The sequence below is a fragment of the Drosophila serrata genome, unplaced genomic scaffold (genome assembly GCF_035046125.1).
Source record: "Drosophila serrata isolate PLE 108 unplaced genomic scaffold, ASM3504612v1 contig_276, whole genome shotgun sequence".
Classification (NCBI taxonomy): domain Eukaryota; kingdom Metazoa; phylum Arthropoda; class Insecta; order Diptera; family Drosophilidae; genus Drosophila; species Drosophila serrata.
The window spans coordinates 6,089,750-6,109,339 of record NW_028257174.1 but is presented as its reverse complement, the minus strand read 5'-3'; the positions used below and the strand labels follow the sequence as shown (position 1 = coordinate 6,109,339).

The 19,590-nt window shown below is 37.4% G+C and overlaps 1 protein-coding gene across 13 annotated transcripts in view; it reads right to left on the bottom strand.

Moving 5' to 3' along the window:
* The window catches only part of raskol (Ras GTPase-activating protein raskol), a 55,765-nt gene that overhangs the window by 5,184 nt on the left and 30,991 nt on the right, over positions 1 to 19,590 (bottom strand). For 4 of the 13 annotated variants that reach the window (XM_086835772.1, XM_086835774.1, XM_086835771.1 and 1 more), the window contains exons 2-5: positions 14,206 to 14,861; positions 13,063 to 13,134; positions 469 to 586; positions 268 to 395 (exon numbers count right to left, since the gene is read on the bottom strand). In XM_086835772.1, the coding sequence (XP_086691898.1) occupies positions 268 to 395; positions 469 to 586; positions 13,063 to 13,134; positions 14,206 to 14,677 (790 nt within the window). In that variant the 5' untranslated portion in view covers positions 14,678 to 14,861. Of the gene's footprint in view, positions 1 to 267; positions 396 to 468; positions 587 to 6,658; positions 11,862 to 13,062; positions 13,135 to 14,205; positions 14,862 to 15,856; positions 16,259 to 19,590 lie in introns of those variants that run through there. The other 9 variants (XM_020948899.2, XM_020948902.2, XM_020948900.2 and 6 more) reach the window with 4 other exon arrangements.

Below are 19,590 nucleotides of genomic sequence, written 5' to 3'. Positions count from 1 at the left end.
ATAAATATTTGACTTAGTTATGGGATTTTTAGACTTGATTTTTTTTCACAAAAATTATGTTTTAACGTTAAATGTAATAATATTCCTTAATCTTACATATTTATGTTATTTATATTATTTTTTATGAGATACCGTCGATATGTATCAATCTCTCACTTTTCCTCTCTATCTATACATTCCTAGTACATTTATTTAGTTAACAATTAACCCACTTTAAGGGTATATAGTTGGCCTGCATCTCAATTGAATGGATTCATTCACACTCACCTATGGTGGACATGACGGCGTGACTGGACAGCAGACTCTCGTGCGAGCGGGAGCCCCTCAGTCCGCCGGAACCGCGCTTGGTCCGTTCCAATTTGGTCACCGACTTGGTACGCTTCAGGGGATTGGATCTGCGGCCGTGACAGAAACAGAAATCATTAGTAAATAATTACAAAACATGAGTAATTAGTGCACTGGCTATACTTTTTGGAAAAGAAGTTTGTGAAGCGCGAGGTGGTGCTATCCGTCTGATGTTGTTTACTGCCCAGAATGGGCGTTGTGGGAGCCGAGCCGCGGCGACAGGCCTTCTCATAGGAGGTATCTGTAAGGACAAGAGCAGGATATACGCATTAGTAAGGATTATCTCGAGTATTGAGTATATATATCAGTCATTGTTTGAGATCACATTGACCCTCCTCTCGTGTTCATGTTTCAGGTGATTCAGGAAGGTATTTTAATCCGCAAATGATGAATTCCCAGTTTCCAGTTCCCAGTCATCGTTCAACCTCTCCCCCGCAGTGGCACAACCTTTTCTCGAGTTCAGTTTCAGTTTTTAAGCATTTTTCTGGACTCGTGAAAACCGGTTCTTGAACCATCGAAAGAAACAAAAGAAAAGGAGCAGCTGGCTCGTATTGAATTTGGCCCAGCTCCGGTAGAGCCATCACCTGCCGCAAAAAAGAATAATAACAACAACAGCCGGAGGAGGAGGAGGAGGTTAAGATATAGAAAACAGGGGCAGGTACTACCCATCATCCATGATTCATCATGTGCCTCATTACCACAGCAGCAAGAAGATGATCTCTATGCACTTTACGAAAAGTATCTATATCTACAGGGAATTCTATACAAAAGTGCAATACAAAGACCTGTTTTGCTTGTATAATAAATGCACTCTTCTCTCTCTGTTAATAATTATATATATTTGGTTCTTATATGGTAATATATGGACTTGGCTTAATACTTGTTTTAATATCTATATAAAAATAGACTTTGATTAATTGAGTTTGCAATAAGCATTTATAAGATAATAAATGGGTATATGAGGTGGCAAGTCAAGCTTCTTTTCTATTCAACTCTTTTCTTTTAAGTGCACTCTTTTACCATAGGAATCTGGGCAACAGAAACCAGTTTTTTGTACCTTCATTATGCGTTCTTTTCTCCTTCAGAACGAGCCCAAAAAAAAGAAGGAAACAAAGCGACCTTGTCGAAGGCAGGCCACCTACAATGTTGACCGGAAAGCAGGGTTGAATCCAGGGGAAGCCACCTCCGACTCGGGCTCTGACTCATCCCGGAGTTAGAGCAAACATAATTTTAAATGCTTCATTCTTTCTTTAGGTTTTTTCCAAAGGAGTTGTTGACATGCTAGGGTTGAGGTTGCCCTAAAGGGATCTCTTCCGCATCCAAACCAGATGCAAACAGATACCCCACTCATATACTCATATACTCATATACTCGCTCTTTCATTCATTCAAACGAATAAGAAATTGTGTCATCTTGGGTTTCTTCTGTGGCATTCAAAATGTAGACAACGCACGAGTATAATATAATCCCATATATAAGATCAAAACTCGTTGATGATGAGCAACTGTATCATCATCTTAATCTCGCGTGCAAAACAAACAAAACGAGACGAGAAAAAATATAAAACAAAAACGATGTTTTAGGTATATAAAATACTATATATAAGAAGGTGAGGGAGACGTATATGGCGCATTTATGCCTATTTCGTACAAGGTGGGTGTTCCACGCCCCCAGAGATAGATATGCCAAATCTAGAATAGGCATGCCAAAGCACACAATTTCACAAAACAAAAAAGCACGAAAGCATGAAATCACAAAAGCAAAATCACACCCAGGGAGGGGGAGAATGCTTTTAAAAAGGATTGCTTTTTATACATATTTTTAAAAGGGAGAGCCAGGAAATAGATTTAATCTATATTAATGACATCCTTGTAAAGAAATTCTATACATTTCCACAACAAAATGTAGGTTAGCTATCTATCCCCCGGCAGCTTATCACATTTCCCAAGCATAAATTTATAAAGACTTAAGTCTTTATTACATACAATTAAGCTTAATGGTGATTTTCCCCCCATGTTCTTCTTGTTTGATAAATAAAACTGATTGATGGAAGATGCCAGCAGAAGAAGCAAACTTTCTCATAAATAATAACTACATATGATCGATGTTTGACCCCCACTTTGAAGAGAGTTCAACAACTGATAAAGTCTTTAATAAAGTCCATACACTTGCAGATAAATTTCCTGACATTCGTTTGCTTTAAAAAATGTTAGTTTTCAACATAAAACTTTTAACCAAACTGGGCATAGGTGGGCTGAGATATCACTTACATATAAAGCAGGGCGATGAAGTCAGACAAGATCAGGTTATAGAGCCCTATATAGAGTAGTACTATTATGACATGCATAATAATACATTTTGTATACTTTATATATATTTTTGGACAGATGAGATGATGATGCTGATGACGATGATGACCCACCTCCAAGTTCACCGCAGAGATCATGCTATGATCATGATGAAACTCTACTGCCAAAATGATATTGCTCATCGCTTGACTCATAATAATTCTTTGTCTCTTTGGGGTTCAGTTTGTTTTTTTCGGGTTTCCCTGAGAGACTTGCAATTAAAACGGATTACAGGGTGAAAGCGATTGGTATCGGAACGTATCGGATGGGATTTATGATATATCTTTTTCTTTTTCTGATCCCTCAGGCGGATGCTAACTGTACGATAGGGTCAGCTCAATTATCGGCGCGTTAAATAAACCAAAGAGACGGAGACAACGCCATGTGTGGAGAGTGTGGATAGTCGGATAGTGGAAAGAAAATGCGTATAAAACTCGACGTATCTCACGATCCGTCAGCGGGTCTTTGATAAATGGAACCACCACTACTACTACTACTAGTACTATACAGAGTGATCGTGGCAGATAAATTGCTGCAACCGTATGCATACCATATCGTCTGAGCTATAGATAAGGAGCTTGTCAATCAATAAACCAATTTTCGAACCTTTTCAAAAAATCATAAATATGCCACACTCATATTCTATTCCTATCAACGCACATAACTTACAAACAATCATTATTTATTTTTCATTTTATTTTTCTTCCCTTAGCACATGTATCTCTGGACTAGAAGCCGCTTGGTTCGTTAGCTACAAAAGCAAAACCTTATCACATTACAAATAAAAATGCAACTGCACCGCACTGAACGCTGGCGGCAAACAACTACAAACTGACTGCGTCAGAAATATGTATTTTCCTGATTTACAGTGAAAATAATTTAAAGAGTTATGGATCTTCGAGACAAATAAATCAAAATGGGAGTATTATGTGCCAGAGGACAGGAGATATTGATCGAGAAGAAGCATCATTATGCATTTGTTTCAGTTGTCAGTCAAGAAATCTCATCCATAATCATTTCCCTAGTTTAATCCTAATTTATATGGTTAATTTATAGATTTTAAGTAGGAAATTAATGGATTAGATTGGTATTTTACGATATTTCGCATTTAATAAATGTGTAAGTAAACATTTATTATAGTGAATGTTATTTTATAAATATTACTTTTACCAAAAGTGGGAAAAATGGTTTATGTATATTTTTTTTTATAGCATTTTTGTAAAAATTTTTGTGCCATTTATTTATTTCCTTACAGGGTATTATAATTTCAGTCAGAAGCTAAAAACTTTGTGAAGGAATCATTTCCAACCCCATAAATCATATATATTATTGATCGGTATCAACAGGCGAATCGATTTAACTACGTCTGGGGAAAAACTAAATTTTCCAAATTTTTTTCGAAATTTGAAAATTTTATAAGGGGTTACATCATTAAAATTGTCAAAATTTGACAAAAAATAGATTTTTTAAATTTTAATGTTGATTTGTTAACCTTTTAAAAACTAACACAGAACAACTTTCCGAATTGAAATTAACGCATTTTTGGCTAAGTTATGATCGATTGAAAATTCGTAATTTTAATAAACTTTAGGCTATTTTTATAGCAATTATTCAATGATTGTTAACTTAGTTTTAGTTAAGATGATATTTTGGCCTTTTTATACAATTTATCGATAATTTTTCCTAATAGATTTAAAGCTTGTAAACATTTAAAATAAATAAAATACCAAATAAAAACAAACAAAAAATGTAACAAATAAATGGTTTTAAAGGTAAGAATTTTGTTTAGAAATATTAAGAATTGTAAGTTAATCCTCTTTAAAATGGTTTCAACTATTTAAAACCCCAAATCTTCAATTACATCTATATATAATGAATTTTTTACTCAATATTTCCCTATCATAATACCAATTATTTTCAGTGGATCAGCGAATAAATGCCAGCAACAAATTTGAGTTTTTTTTAAATAAAGCCGCTTGTTTGTTTGGCATTCTCCGCCGCTCTCTTTCTTTCCCACCGCCTCTCGCTCTTCAGGCCACCCGCTTCCCAAAAACTGGTTTCTTGTGCGGGTGTGTGTGAATCATAATAAAATAACAACAATAAAATAACAACAATTTCCAGAAGAAACAGCAACGAAATTGAAATTGTAGTCAAAGCAAGAGAGACAGAGGAGAATAGGGAGTAGCGGAGGTGATGAAGCCGACGCACAGTGGGATTGGAAGATCATCAATGCAGTATGACCATTTAAATTATTGCAAATCAAATTGGTCACAGTTCCTAGATAATAATGCGAATCGATCAAGCTCTTTAACGGTACCAATACCGCCGCCTGCCTCTCACTAAAACTCATTGAAATGCAATGAGCTTGACCATCGATCCATCCTTCCCCGCTGTTCCAAGTATAGAAAACCGATTCCGATTCACAGCGGGAATAATTCAAGAAGTCACCGGCACCACTGGCGACGACATCGCCAATGGACAAAATGGTAAAAAAGAAAATAGAAACACCAACAGCGTTCCTGGAATACAAAATCGAAATGCAAGAGGATGCCCCCGACACCAACATAGATACACAAACATATATATCCAACACTCACGTATTGGCACTCAAGTGTAGTTACTTTTCCAATCACTTTCGGATCGGTTCATTTGGGTTCAATAGTTCCTACACAGCAAGAAATCTACTCATAAATAATATTCGAATATATTTTTATACAACTTTAACATTATATTCTGTACAACTTCTGTGACACCCATTGTGCAATGCTTCACTGCCTTGCCAGGGCCATCAAAATTGAGCTACAATTGAGCCAAACAATTGGGCTACGTTCCAAAAGAATACACATACATTGTACATGTAAACACATATATATATATATATATATATATATATATATATGTTCCTGAATAGGTGTCGGAGTGGGGGAGGGTGAGTTCACCTCTGATCGTGTGTAAATAAAGTAGCTAGCCGGCTTGATGATGGCAAACGTCGCAAAAGAAACGCACAGGAAGGCTTAATAACGACGCTGCCAGAAAAAAGAAGGAATCGTTCTATATACTATGTTGTACAGCTGCGACCACTGTAATAGCTGCTTTTCAAAAAAACCCTAAAACACCTGGCCATTAAATACTGACCCTTAAAATAGTTGTAATTAATGAGTTTAACATGGCTTTTGTGTGATAAAATGTCCCTCAGGAAGAAGTCCTTAATAGATGTGAAAGATCATTGATCGGAGATAAAAAGTAATCAACCCTTGGCTAATGTCTTGTATATTTCTTTATAAATATATATATCTTGCTTTACTTGGGCAATAGGGTTCATAAGATGTTTGTACCTTTACCAAATCGCTGATCAAACTGAAATTCATTACCTTTTTGTTCAAGGGAAATGTTCTTGGGTAATTCATTTGAAAATTAAATTACACAATCGAACCTAATGTTCTTTGGTATCTATTGAAAGATATCTATATAGAATCTATAGAATCTTTACCTCACATTGGCATAATCCAAAAGCAAACTCAATTCCTATAGATTTTTACAAATTGTTGATCAAACTGTGCTCTGTAAATTATTTCGTTGATAGTAAAGTTTCCAAGACATTTGCTTATCAAGATATTTGTTTAAATTTCTCTGCGATATTTGTTTAAGAACCACATAAAGTAACTACCATTTTGACCCAAACTGTTTTTGTTTTGGTAAGGAGAGGGGGAACCTTATCTTATCGTGACCCTGGGTGTAGATAGGGGAATACCAAACGCGATCGCCGTTGTTCGATACAAAACACATACAAAAAATGTACTGAGAACCCAAGGGGGATCGTGTGCAATCGAGTCGAAAGGAAAGCAAATTGGTTTGAGGGGGAATCGATCGCAAAAAGGGGTTGGTTTTGGCACAGGAAATACTTTTGGAACCCCTGACTAGCCCTGCGCCCTGCTCTTTGTTTTTTGTTTCCCCCAAAAACATACCAGAATGATGTCCCGCATCGTCCTCAGTCGCCGTTGTGGTCCCCGTAGTGGTCTCATTCTCCGTGGCCACTGATATATCCGCTCCGGCAGCCAGTGTGGATGCCATGTGTATGGCCAGATCCTTGATCTTGAAGCGTTCACAGATCAGTTCCTCACAGTGATCCGCCTGGAAATAGCAGTTCAGCTCATCCAAGCTGAGGGGACAGACATCGTAGGTTTGATAGAAGTGTTTGCCCCAGCTGCCTTGATTGCTGCCATTGGATGAGTCGCCGCCACCAGCACAGCTGGTGGAAAGCACACCGCCTGAATTCATGTGCAGCATGCCACTTGAATTTCCTCCTCCGCTGCCGGCTAGCGACGACGATGTGCCCACAATCGATCCTCCTTGACTTGGTTTCAGCAAACTATTGCTTCTGGCCACTTTGGTGGAGTTGGCGCGTCTTATGAAGCTCAGGGATTTCTTGGGCGGCGAACATATAACCGGGGTGGGTGTCTCCGCCTGCAGTTTGGGCGTAGACTTGAGCAGGAATAGATTTTTGGGCGGAAAACTATGCGTTAGAATGGAGGTGGCCGAGCAGCTGGTCTGTAGTTTATACGGTGATGATGAGACGGCTCCGCTGCCGCAGCCGCCGCTGACGCCGGCACCGGAAATGTGGCTGGTGGTGCTGCCGCCAAACAGCTGGCGGTGCTGCTGATGCAAATGATGTTGCTGCTGCTGCTGCTTGTGATGCAATTTTTCCTGCTTTTCCCGCTTCTTTTCGAGCTCATCCAGAGCGGCGGCCTCTCGTAATATAACTGACGGCGATAGGTTTTGCGGCAGGGTCTTTGATTTCGCACGGAGCGTAATCAGCGTCGTCGTCGTCGTCGTTGTCGTTGTAGTCGTCGACGTCGCCGGCGTCGTCGCCGTCGTCGTGGTGGTGCTTGTTCCCATCGATGAGGTATTGTTGATATTGATATTGTTATTAATATTATTATTATTATTATTGTTTGCCAAACCCCGTTCCACTGTGGGCAGCGGCACGGCCAGTATGTTTGTCCGCGATCGCGACTTCATCAGCTTGATGGGCGTCGAAGTGTTGGTCTGCATGCGGCTGATCTCTGAGTCATCGTCATAGTCGGCGCCGGCGGTGGCTGTGGCGGTATTAGTGGCTTCCGCCTGCGACAAGGCCTGCATTTTGGGCGGCGTGGCCAAGACAATGTCGTGCTCCTCATTAAAATGGCTTCTGGGAGCTGCTCCAGCAGTTGGCCCCGGCGCTAAGGAAGAGCCAGTAGCTGGAGCAGCAGCAGAGGATTCCGTATCGCTGGGCTTGAAAATACTCACATTCAGGACTATGCCATACCGCTTGAGCTTCGATGGCGAGGCAGCATTACTGGTGTTAAGGGACTTCAGCAGGAGCTCGCGGTGACGCGCCTCCGTGGAGCTCTCCTCATCCTCATCGGTATCGGAATATTGGGCATTCGTCTCGCTCCCACTGATGCTCCAGTTGAAGCCGCAGGGTGGCGACATCTTGGCCGGCGTTGCACCCTTCCGCTCGAACAGAGCACTCACCTTGGCCACGCCGCTCTTCACCGAACTGGATTTGCGCAGGCTATAGCTTTTGGTCGATTTAGTTTCGGAATTGGTAAGGGAATTGGTTAGGGAATTTGTGGTGCTGCTCAGGCTGGAATTACTGCCGGATTTTTGGTGCTGATGCTGCTGTTCCTCCTCGTCGTCTTCAATTACCAAAGGCACATAGAATGTGGAGCGGCGACGTTGGGATTTTTCTTCCGGTGTGGCCACCACCACTACGGCTTGCGTCTCGGTCTGCTCAGCAGTGTTAGCTGTGGTTATGTCTGCTACTGTATTTACCGCTGTTGTTGTTGCTGCTGCTGCTGTGCTTGCCTGCAACATTTTGTGCTTGTTTTCGTTGGTTATATTATTTACCTTACATCCTACAGCTACATAGTTGGCTCAAATGTCTCGCAGTGTAGCGCATACACATACTCCAAAGAGGAGCAGAAAGAGTGAACGAGACAGAGCGAGCGATGCTTCTTCTCCTCCTCCTCCTCTCCTTTTTGCTGACACTGCTGCTTCTTCTTATTCTGGTGGCTCTTCTTCTCGAATTGTATTTATTTGCCCTCTTCTTCTTCTTGTGTTACTTTACTGTTGTTGTCGTTGTTGCCTTTTTGTGTGCGTTTGTCGCTTGGCTTATAAAAATTATGCGCTCAAGTGCATTTCCGCGTTTTTTTTTCCTTCTGGTCTCCACTCTCTTTGTATATCTGCAGTTTTTTTCGCTTCACGCGCCCGTTGTTGTTATTTTATCGCCGTTTCGCATCACATTGTCGCTTGGTTAAGTTTTTCTTTATTTATGTCTTTTTTGTTTAGTTTTCGGTTTTTAGTTGCAGCTACTCCACACATACACGCACACTTGCCCGCTTCGCGCATGCGAGGGAGAGAGATGCCTGCACTAATACAGACGCAGGCCACAGATGCTGGTCAAACGCATTTTTTGTGTGTGCAGGAATGCGTTTTTTTTGTTGGTAGTGTTCCAGGGGTATTGTGGGAATCTTTTGATCTTCCCCGAGTTAAAACACTTTAACAAAAACAATAGTTATAAAAAACAAACAAAAAAAAAAGTGGAGTACAGGATAACAAACAAGAAGAAGGCGATTTATCCGAAATTTACAATTAAATAAAAAAAAGCGACGCGAGAGCGCGTTCTCGTCGTTTTCCCGTTTCTATTCCGATAACGATTAAGGCCAAAGCGATTGCACACCGCTCTTCTTCGATAGTTTCAGGTTTAAAGAATCGAACACCAGCGAAGGTTAAAAACTCCGCTAAGAATCCAGCGCCATTTCACTGATTAAATTTGGAAATAAACCAATTAGAGCAGGCTTATATAAAGCGGGCACTTTAACAATTAAGTAACAACTAAATCTGTGTACAAAACATTGTGGTGGCAGTATAAAAACCCGTTTGAAATAATCAAGCTGACAAAAATACACTAAAAAATACTTAAGCTACGATCGACTCGGTTGCGGCCTGGGCTCGATTATAGCCGAGGCTCAAACCACAAAGAGAGTGGGAGAGAGAGGAATGGAGAAGAGAGCACGCTTAAAAGAGAGTTGCAATTAGTTAGGTCACATAGATCTCAAACACCCTAGCACATATGTAAATCAATTAAGATTACTTTTATATACCAACTAACTAACTATTTATTAAATATAAACTAATCAATTTGGATTCTTATTGATTAAGTTTCGGATTATACCTTGCTTCTTTTCGATATCAACTATTTACAAAGAACATTCTGTACAGCAGTAAAAATTCTTGGTCTATTTTCTTTTGTTTTTAATCTCCACAGGAGAAAGCAATTGAAAAGTGTCCCGCTGTGCCAGTTGGCCCTACAATGTCAATTGCAGACGCCCGGACCGCACGCAGCGATCGCCATTAGCCATATGCCACGAATCTATACATCCCATGCCGCATCCAATATGCCCGACTTGCTGGCGAGTAGCGCAGCGGAGTGTAAGAAATTCAATTGAAAGCAGGCGGCGTCGGCAGCAGCAAAAAAAAAGGAAAAGGAAAAGCGGAGACGAAAAAGCAAAAGCAACATAAGGGCGTGAGTGGCAATGTGCCTCGTAATTGATCTAATTGAGAGCAGGTATACCTATTCGTGGCTGTGTGTGTGCGTGCGTTTTATGTAAATAAGCCACGCACACGCCAGGGGTCAAAAGAATAGGAGTTCTTTTTCGAAACTATTGCAAGGGCAATGGGGCAATTATTGTATTATTTGGGTTCCTTAAAGTACTACAATTTAAGGACATTGCTTTTAATTTGGTTTATAACATTAAAAGTTAATTATTTAAAGTTGTTTGCTTATATTTTCCTGGGATTAAATCATTTTTAAAATTTTATAACTATTAAAATCATGAAATATCCCTCTATCAAACCCTTTATCGTTATTTAAACCTTAAATATTTAACCAATTTAGTAAATATTTCCCATATGAAATGTACTATTATTCTGTCCGCAAGTGTAGACGAGGTGCCATACTTGGGCAGCCGGGCAAACGCATAATACAAATTAGAGGGAACCCCATACCAGTCCCTATTCCATACACCCCTTTCTCCACCTTCCCAATTCCCTCGTAACGCTCGGTTCGCTCCTCACCTCCAGTTTATTTTATTATTATTCTTTTTTTCACTGCGGAAGTGCGTGACTATGGGGTTTTATGCGACACGTTCGCCTCCTTCGCCTTGGCGAAACGAAAGACTTCCAATTTCCATTTTCATTTCCATTTCCAAGCAACCTTAAGGCAGGGCACAATGAACTATTGGAACGGGTGGGGGCGAGGGCGAGGCACCGAGTGCGGGCGGGTTAACAACAAATAATAACACCCCCTATTATTTCCAACCCCATTTACCAAGAGTGATCGTTATATGAGCCACATCCTGCCTCTTGAAATACCGTTACTGTTAAGGGAATTCCCCGCACACCAGCAGCTCGATTAGTTACAGTGTTTTAAAAACTTATTTAGAGTGGAATTTATATATAGATAAATTTTATGGGGATTTCCTAAACAATTCTTTATCATGTAAAGTTTTCTGGTTAAGATCAGTAGAGATTTTAAGTTCTTCTCAGGTTTTAAAACCTAATTAAAGAAGCGTTTTATTGATAATTTAAAAATGATAAAACGTGAATGTAAAAATAACATTAACTAACTCAAACCACAAAGGGAATTTCTACACGAGTCTTTCAATCAAATGCAGCATACTTTTTGGCTTTATATAATACCAACTATCCATGTTGATAACTAGCATCTTAACTTGGAGAAATAATTTAATTAATTAATTTTATATAAGAACGATATGTTTTACAGTCTAAGGAACTTGATTAATGTTATTTAATTATACCTAATGCTCATAAATATTTAGCACTTCTGATTGCATTTCATTAAACTGTTTAGTCAAATAGAAATAAATTCCACTTGCATATTTTCTAAACTAGTTTGAAGTTTAAAAAAAAATCTATCTGAAGCCAAGCCCATTAGACAAGTTGTCAAATCAATTACTTTCAACTGCTATTTATAAATATTAATGCAACGATTAATTAAGCAACGGACAGTTGTATGTCAGCCTCTTGATTGATACATAATTTATTTAGATCAGACGATCGAACGGGTTTTCAAAACGCAGACAAAAAATTCATTTTGAGGAATTTAATTCCAAAAGATTCTGAAAAGTTTGTGTGGTTCCAATAACTGTTATCTGCGCTAAATAAACATTTGAGAAAAATAAAAAAATTTTATAGTATTCGCTTTTTTATTGAGTTTTGCGTAGTAACCACAGCAGATCTATTTTTTTCAATTATTCATCTATATCTATAGAATATTTCTGTAAGCTCAAAAAAATAATGAAATACTATTTGAGTTTAATAACTATTTTTATACTCGTGCAGGGTATTATCATTTTAGTCAGAAGCTTAAAATGGTGTAAAATAATCATTTCCGACCCCATAAATCATATATATTCTTGATCAGCGTCAACAGGCGAATCTTTATAACCATTATTTGGCAGAAACAAATTTTACCAATTTTTTCCAAATTTTATAAAATTTAAAAAAATTGACAAAAATTTGAATTGTTTTTTTTTTTTTAAATTAAGTATGCAGATTTATTAACCCAATAAAAACTAATATAAAACAGCTTTCCGAATTGAAATTGATGCTTTTTTGGCTGAGTTATGAGTTGTTTAAAACATTGATTTGTCGAGAAAATTGCCATATAAAATATTGCAAAATATCGATTCAAAGAATCCGAATATTTTAAGCTTTTGCAAACTGCAAGCTTCCGGATCTTCCTTTGCTTGTTTTTTTTTTTTTTAAATTCCTTGATAGATACATGCCTTAATAAACCCCCAAAAAAACAAGTGATTCCTTTGATCCCTACCCGAAAAAAAGAACTTGCAGAAATTCAAGCTTTGAATGAAGCAACTATCTCACTGAGTTATGTCACTGGCCATCATCAACATTTATGGCATATTAAATTATAATATACACTTTGCTGATAAGTTCTGAGCGATCCGAATCGCATTCCAGCTGAGCCGGCAAAAAGTGTCGCAGCATTTGTGGGTTTCTAGGTCTCTCTTTGAGTATATATATATTTTTTTTTAGCTTTTTAGCGCCACATACAATATATGTGTATATATGCATATGGAAATCGGGGGAAACAATGTCGCGACATTGAGATACGGATACGCGAGTCGGAATGCCCGATGAGTAAGTGATGGGTGGATGGGTGACAGATGACGGGTGACCGGCAACGGGTGACGGTTAATGTGGCTATTATATAGTAATGTCGACTGAAAGGGTGTATATCTACATATCTATCTATATAGAGGCACACTGTGTGCTGTGGTGTTACCTTCGTTCAAAGATGTATCATTCAGCGGCGTATCGAAATGTATGCGGGGCAGTGTCTTCGACTTGTACTCACCTGCAATGGAAATGGAAAGGAAAAATGGATAAGTTGTGTTAAATGCAAATTGACAAAGGTTAAAACAGTCTACAGATGTTGTTTTGCAAAAAACTCGACCCATTTACATGGTTTGACCTTTGAGTGGTGGCTGACCGAACGACCGACATCTTGTTATGAATTCGTTTCAATTAATGCAAAATATGAAATGGTGGCGCAAGATACAAAGATACAATTGCTACACTCAACAAAAAATGGAGATGAAAAGGAGATTTAAACTACATAGTTAATTTACAGTTGTGGAGTTATGTTAATGATTTGTAAGAAATATAATATAATGTATCACAAGGTAACAACTTGCACTCTTGGTGTTATAAGTATAAGTTCAACATTATATTCTCCATTATCTATTATTTCCCATCTAAAAATATATAGAATATTTCATAGTGTAGACCAAAGCAAGTGCTGATATGGGGCAAGCTCATAAATTGAGCAATTGTTGTAGGTGACCTAGGACTGGACTTGCAGCCTCTGTCTGAGTCTGTGTCTGGGAACCGATTCCCATCTAAACCCATTATGTTTATTATTCCGTTGACACTTTCCCCGACACTAAGTTGCATTATCTTTTGCTTGCCGCGGGTCATCATCGGTTGTAACTGTGCAAACACAACTGTAAATTATGTCGCCGCACAATTGACTTCAAAGCCAAGTGACCGAACACCAACGACAATGATCTGAACAACGATCCAACTCAACGAATCCAACAATTCAAGTGATCCCAGAGATCCAACCAATCCCCGCGATGCGTTGATAATTGTGAATTCTCGATGATGTCACATCCGTCATCCATGAACAATGCGTACTCCTCTGATGACAGATGAATGTGGAGTTGAAAGAACTCAGATATATGTTGGGTATGTTGGGAGTATCTGATGGAACAACATGGCACTTTTAATACTTGCAAAGCATGTTTAGTAGGAGTTTTTGGTGAAATTTCATAACTCCAATCCGACTAGAGTTAAATTAATTGAAATTACTATATTTTCCTATGTATCCCCTTGAATATTATATACCCTTGCTTCCCCTACTTACTCCTGCCCGCTGTTTCCAGCGTGGATGCACTCGAACCCGTTCCGGACACCCGCTCCTGGTCTCCCAATCCTACCAATCCTGAGTTCGATCCCGTTACCGATCCCTTGATCAGTTGCAGTTGCTCCTGCAGTGCTTGTGTGTTCTGCTGTTGCAAGTGATGTTGCTGCAACAGCTGCAACTGTTGCACATCGCAGTGCACCTCGTGGATGGGCGGTGTGGGTGCATCATCTCGCTCACCCCTCAGGCAGGAGGCCAATCCTCGCCCACGTGGCATTGTGCTCCGCCGCAGGGCCGTCGTTGGTGGCTCCATGGATCTCGACTGGACAGGATTCTGCTGCTGGACATTCTGGCGGATGTGGGTCTGCGGTGTGGAGCGGGGCATGGAGTGCATCTTCTCGGCTGAGGATAAGGATGTTGTCGTCGTCTGCATATGCACCTCGTCGCTAATTGCACGCAAAGCACCGCAGTTCATTGTTGATTTGGTTAGCTGTTTCTTGATTTTTGTTGTGTTGGTTTTTTTGGTATCTTTGTTGTAGTTTTCTCCTTTTTTGTATTTTTGGTTTAAGTTGCCTCGTTAATTATTTATTTGTATTATATTTTTAATTGGTTTTTGGAAGTGGTATTCAGTTTTTCTTTAGCCTTGACATTGTCTCTTCCTGTTGCACAAAAAGGGTTAAAATTTTCAATTATAAAACACTCGCGAAGGGTTGTCACAGAATACGGATTGGCCTGGCTATTTTTAAGCGAGTTTAAGTAGGTTTTTTGTTTTGATTTAGTGCTGTTTCTTGGGTTTATTTTAAAATTTATTTTATTTTTAGTTCATATAGCATTTTTTTATGATAGTCTTTGTTTTGTGGGCTTACATATATTTAACACTTTTAATTTGTTATAAAGCGTACGTTTTTTCTTTGTTTACGTTTTCATATTCACTTATATATTATTTTTATGGAAAGTCTAAGCTATTTATGATGATTTTTTAAACCAATAATGATATTGAAGAATAAACTTTCAATATAATATATAAAACGTAATGGTATTACATATTTGAAACTGTTTTAAAACTTAGAATCATCATTTTTGATCCATTTTATATGAGAATGAAGGTTAATCTTGATTATATTGTTTTCGGATTCATATTTTATGATATTTATATCATCTTGTAAAAACCCATATAAAGTTTATAAAGAGTAGATGTCTTAATGAAAAAAAATAAGATGATATTTTCCATGGTCCTTAAACTGAATATATCTCTATACTCTAAACCTAAGTAACCCTTGTTATATCCACCTAGACTTTTTCTCTCTATATAAACGATCTTCAGGACATTTCCCATAGTATTCTATGGAATATTAAGTATCTGTACGATATGATCTTTAGTAAGCAGGGCTGTTTCTGTTTTTTTAGTTATATTTTTTTGGCTGACACCATCTGACATCGGTTTCGCTTGCCTGCGTCGGCGGCAATTAAGATTTATGGTCATGGCGTGTTGGTTTGTTGGCCCTGTAAGCGAGTTTTCGAGTTTTCCTTCCTTTTGCACCACCAAAAAAATATATATATTCATATACAAAAAATTATACATGTATCTAAAGGCTCGACGACTCGAAAATTGTTTTTGGCTAATTTTTCCAAGTGGTTTTTCGTTGGTTTTCACCTTAATTGTTTTACATTTTTCATTCTTTTGCACACGCGCGACTGCGCAGCACACACTTGTGGGGAAAAACATAAATAATACACACACGCACACTACTTCATTATTTTTGGCTTAAATTTTCCTTTTAACTTGTACAATTTTACGCTTGTTGCCTTTTGGTGCAACGGAAACGAAACGAAATGGAATGAAAAATAGCAAAAGGAATGTAATGGAAGTGGAATGGGAAAACAATGGAATTGAAATGATATGGAAATGGAACAAATAATACAATGGAATTGGAATTAAATGGAAATGAAATGTTTTGTTTGAAAGCAGCAGCTGTGGGTGTTTTTCCTGTGTTTTCGCGGGGGTGGCAGTTTTCCACCTGCGATCAAGATGGAAAATTAGAGAGAAATCGCCCCCGAGATAGAGAGTGCATAAATTAATAAAAACCCACTTAATATAATATGAAAATTCTATGCTAATAAACGGGAACAGGAAGAACTCTTCAAGTTCTTCATGCATACCAGTTTTATTTTTTAACGAAATGAAGAAAAATGATAGATATTCCTGTTAAATTGACTATTAAGTCATTTTTGAATAAAATCACATATATCTGCAAGAACTTAAGCTAAACAAAAACTCGTAAAAAAAAACTAAACAAAGAACTCTACACCCAAAGAACCTCCATTTGGTTTGCTAGTTTTTCCCATTCAACCATCAAGTTTCACTTATTGCACATCGCTCAATCGATTTAATGGGAGAAGAAGGCCAATTAAATGGCGAGCATAATGTATGCAATCAGCCCAAGGCGTTAAAAAATCTTAAATGATTGTGCGGCTTGGCTTTCTCCTTTGCGAGAGAAAAATATGTGGGTTTTGTGCGAATTCTAGGCCTCAATTTTGTGGTTTGTTGATTTCCATTTTCTTGGATTTTCCTCTTGCGTGCGTTATTTTTTTTTATATTTGATTATTGTTGCTGTTGTTGTTGTTGCTGGTTTTATTGCTATTCAAATAATTTTTCCATATGATTGTTGTATTTATTGTGCCGCTTTCAATTGCTATATGCTGCGTGCCCGAAAAGAAAACGGGGTCCCCTCCTCTCTGCCATCATAATTTTTCTAGTTACGTTTTTGTGTGCGTGCTGCTGCTGCTCTGGTGATAAACATAAATTTCGCCAGACTAACAAGAGAGAGAAAGATACTTGACTATATATATAAATATATATTTTTTTACTTTCACCAACAGTAGCAGCGACGACAAGCTGTGGCAGCCACACAGCAGCTGTTCTCAGTCTATCTCAGTCTGCCTTAGTTAACCTTATGCACGGTGAAAGATATTGCAAGAAATGTTGCAGATAATACTCTAATAATCCACTGAGGCTTAGGTTTATATATCTTACAGAAGCTAAACTCTATTTGTCATAATATTTTTGAAAATTTTCAATATTCTCATCATTGTTTGTAAAACCAGAGGTACTCAACAGTTACCCCAAGTACAGTGAAAGATATTGAAAGAAATACTACCAGTAATTTATCAAGGTTGAGGTTAAATTATTGATACTAATTATTCTTATATAAATTTTATAAATTCCCAAATTCTCAGCTTTTTTTGTAGAGCAAAGGTGTTCATGGAGAGTATTCGAGGGCATGAAGACCAAAGGGTTCACTTAAAGACACTGGGAAAAGCTAAGAAAAGTGTCTGGCTAATTAAGACAATTGTACAACTTTCAACAACAATTATTGCACTCTTTAAAAGGCATATTTATTTATGTAATTTATTTATTAATTACTGTATTTATTTTATTTATTTATTATTTACTTTACTTCAGTTATTAGTATTTTTATAAATTGACTTTATATATAACCAAACTATATTTGGTCTTTAAAAAGTATTTAACATTATTTCCATCATAAATAGAAAATAGTTTAGGTTTAATTGTACATGCTGAGCAAATTTGATATTAAATATCTGATGTGATGTATCTTCTGATATTATATATCTTTCAAACTAAAATATATTAAAAGGCTATTCAAACACTATTTCCCTTGAAAATGTCAAGTTCTCACCGCTTTTCTTAGAGCAGAGGTGACACATGGTACTTGCTTTAAATAATATTTATAATTTCCTATCAACACTATACAATTTTCTCTCTCTGTGAATGTGTGTTCATCATATGTTATCTCCTTACATTTCATTTAATTTCTCTCTGGTTATTCGAGTGAGACGCCTACGTGTTTGGCACCTGTAGGCCCAGAGAACAGAGAACTCGAACTCAAAACCAGGCGGCGTCTCTGCCTCTCCGGGTTTCCTACCAATTTCCATTTAAACGGAAGTGCAAGCCAATGGCCAGAAGTGCACAGAATTCGATATGCTGTAGTACAATATGTGCAATGCTATATGCTATATGCTATATGCTATATGGTCACATGACTCCGCTGATGTTTTATATGGGAAAAAAAGAGAAAAACTCCAAACAAAAGCGGCAAATGCAGCGGATGCGCCATATAAAGGCAGCATGCAACGCTTCCAGCTGAAAGCTTGATTTTTTTACCATATACATATATATATATATATACTTTTTTCTTTATATATATATGTATATGTTTATATAGTTTTTGTTGTTGCTGATTAATGCAGACAGCTACAACAACAGCAACGTAAACAGAAGGCGTTGGCGTCACATTGTGTTTGCTTTATTTTCCCTGTTGTTTCCTTTCTTCTGTTTTTATTTTCTATTTTTTCATTAAAAAAAAAAAAAATGTACTGGTTTTTTGTGAGGCGCATAATGAATAATTTGGCAGAGATGGATGCATTTTTGCACGTCGTCGTCAAGGGGCATCGATGACGATGGAAATGAGACACAAAACAATGACAACTCCCGGCCGCAAGCGACGACGTCAATTCCAAACACAGACTTTGCCCAGACTCAACTGATTAAAAATGCATATATATTTATAAATATATAATATTCAGGTATCTCTGAAAGCACGAGTACTTAATATACCCTTTTTAGGGTATTATAATTTCAGTCAGAAGCTTGTAACGCATTGAAGGAGGCATTTCCGACCCTATAAATCATATATATTCTTGATCAGCATCAACAGGGGAATCTTTCTATCCATCTCTAGCAGAAAAGAAAATTTTACCAATTTTTTCAAAATTTTATAAGGGGTTACATCGTCAAAATTTTCAAAAATGTATCAAATTTGTAATTTTTTAAATTTTTAAATTGAGTATGCAGATTTATTAATCTCCTAAAAACTAACATTGAACGGCTTTCCGAATCAAAATTAATGCTTTTTAAGCTTAGTTATGAGATTTATAATTTTTGCATGTCTTACAAAAATATTGTATTAATTAATACTTATTTTTATACCCTTTCTGAGTATTATAGTTGTAGTTGGAACCTTGTACACAGAGAAGGACTCATTTCCGACCCTATAAATCATATATATTCTTGATCAGCATTAAAATCTGAATCGTACTGGACATCTTTGGAAGAAAAAAAATTTTGATAAATTTTTTCAAAATTTTATAAGGGGTTACATCGTTAAAATTGTCAAAATTTGTTAAAATTTTTAAATTTTTTAAAATTTTAAATTGAGTATGCAGATTTATTAACCTAATAAAAACTAACATGGAACAGTTTTCCGAATTGAAATTAATGAATTTTTGGCTTAGTTATGAGAATTGTAAACTTTGATTTTGTCGGAAAAATGTTCATATAAAAATCTTGATAAATATCGATTCAAA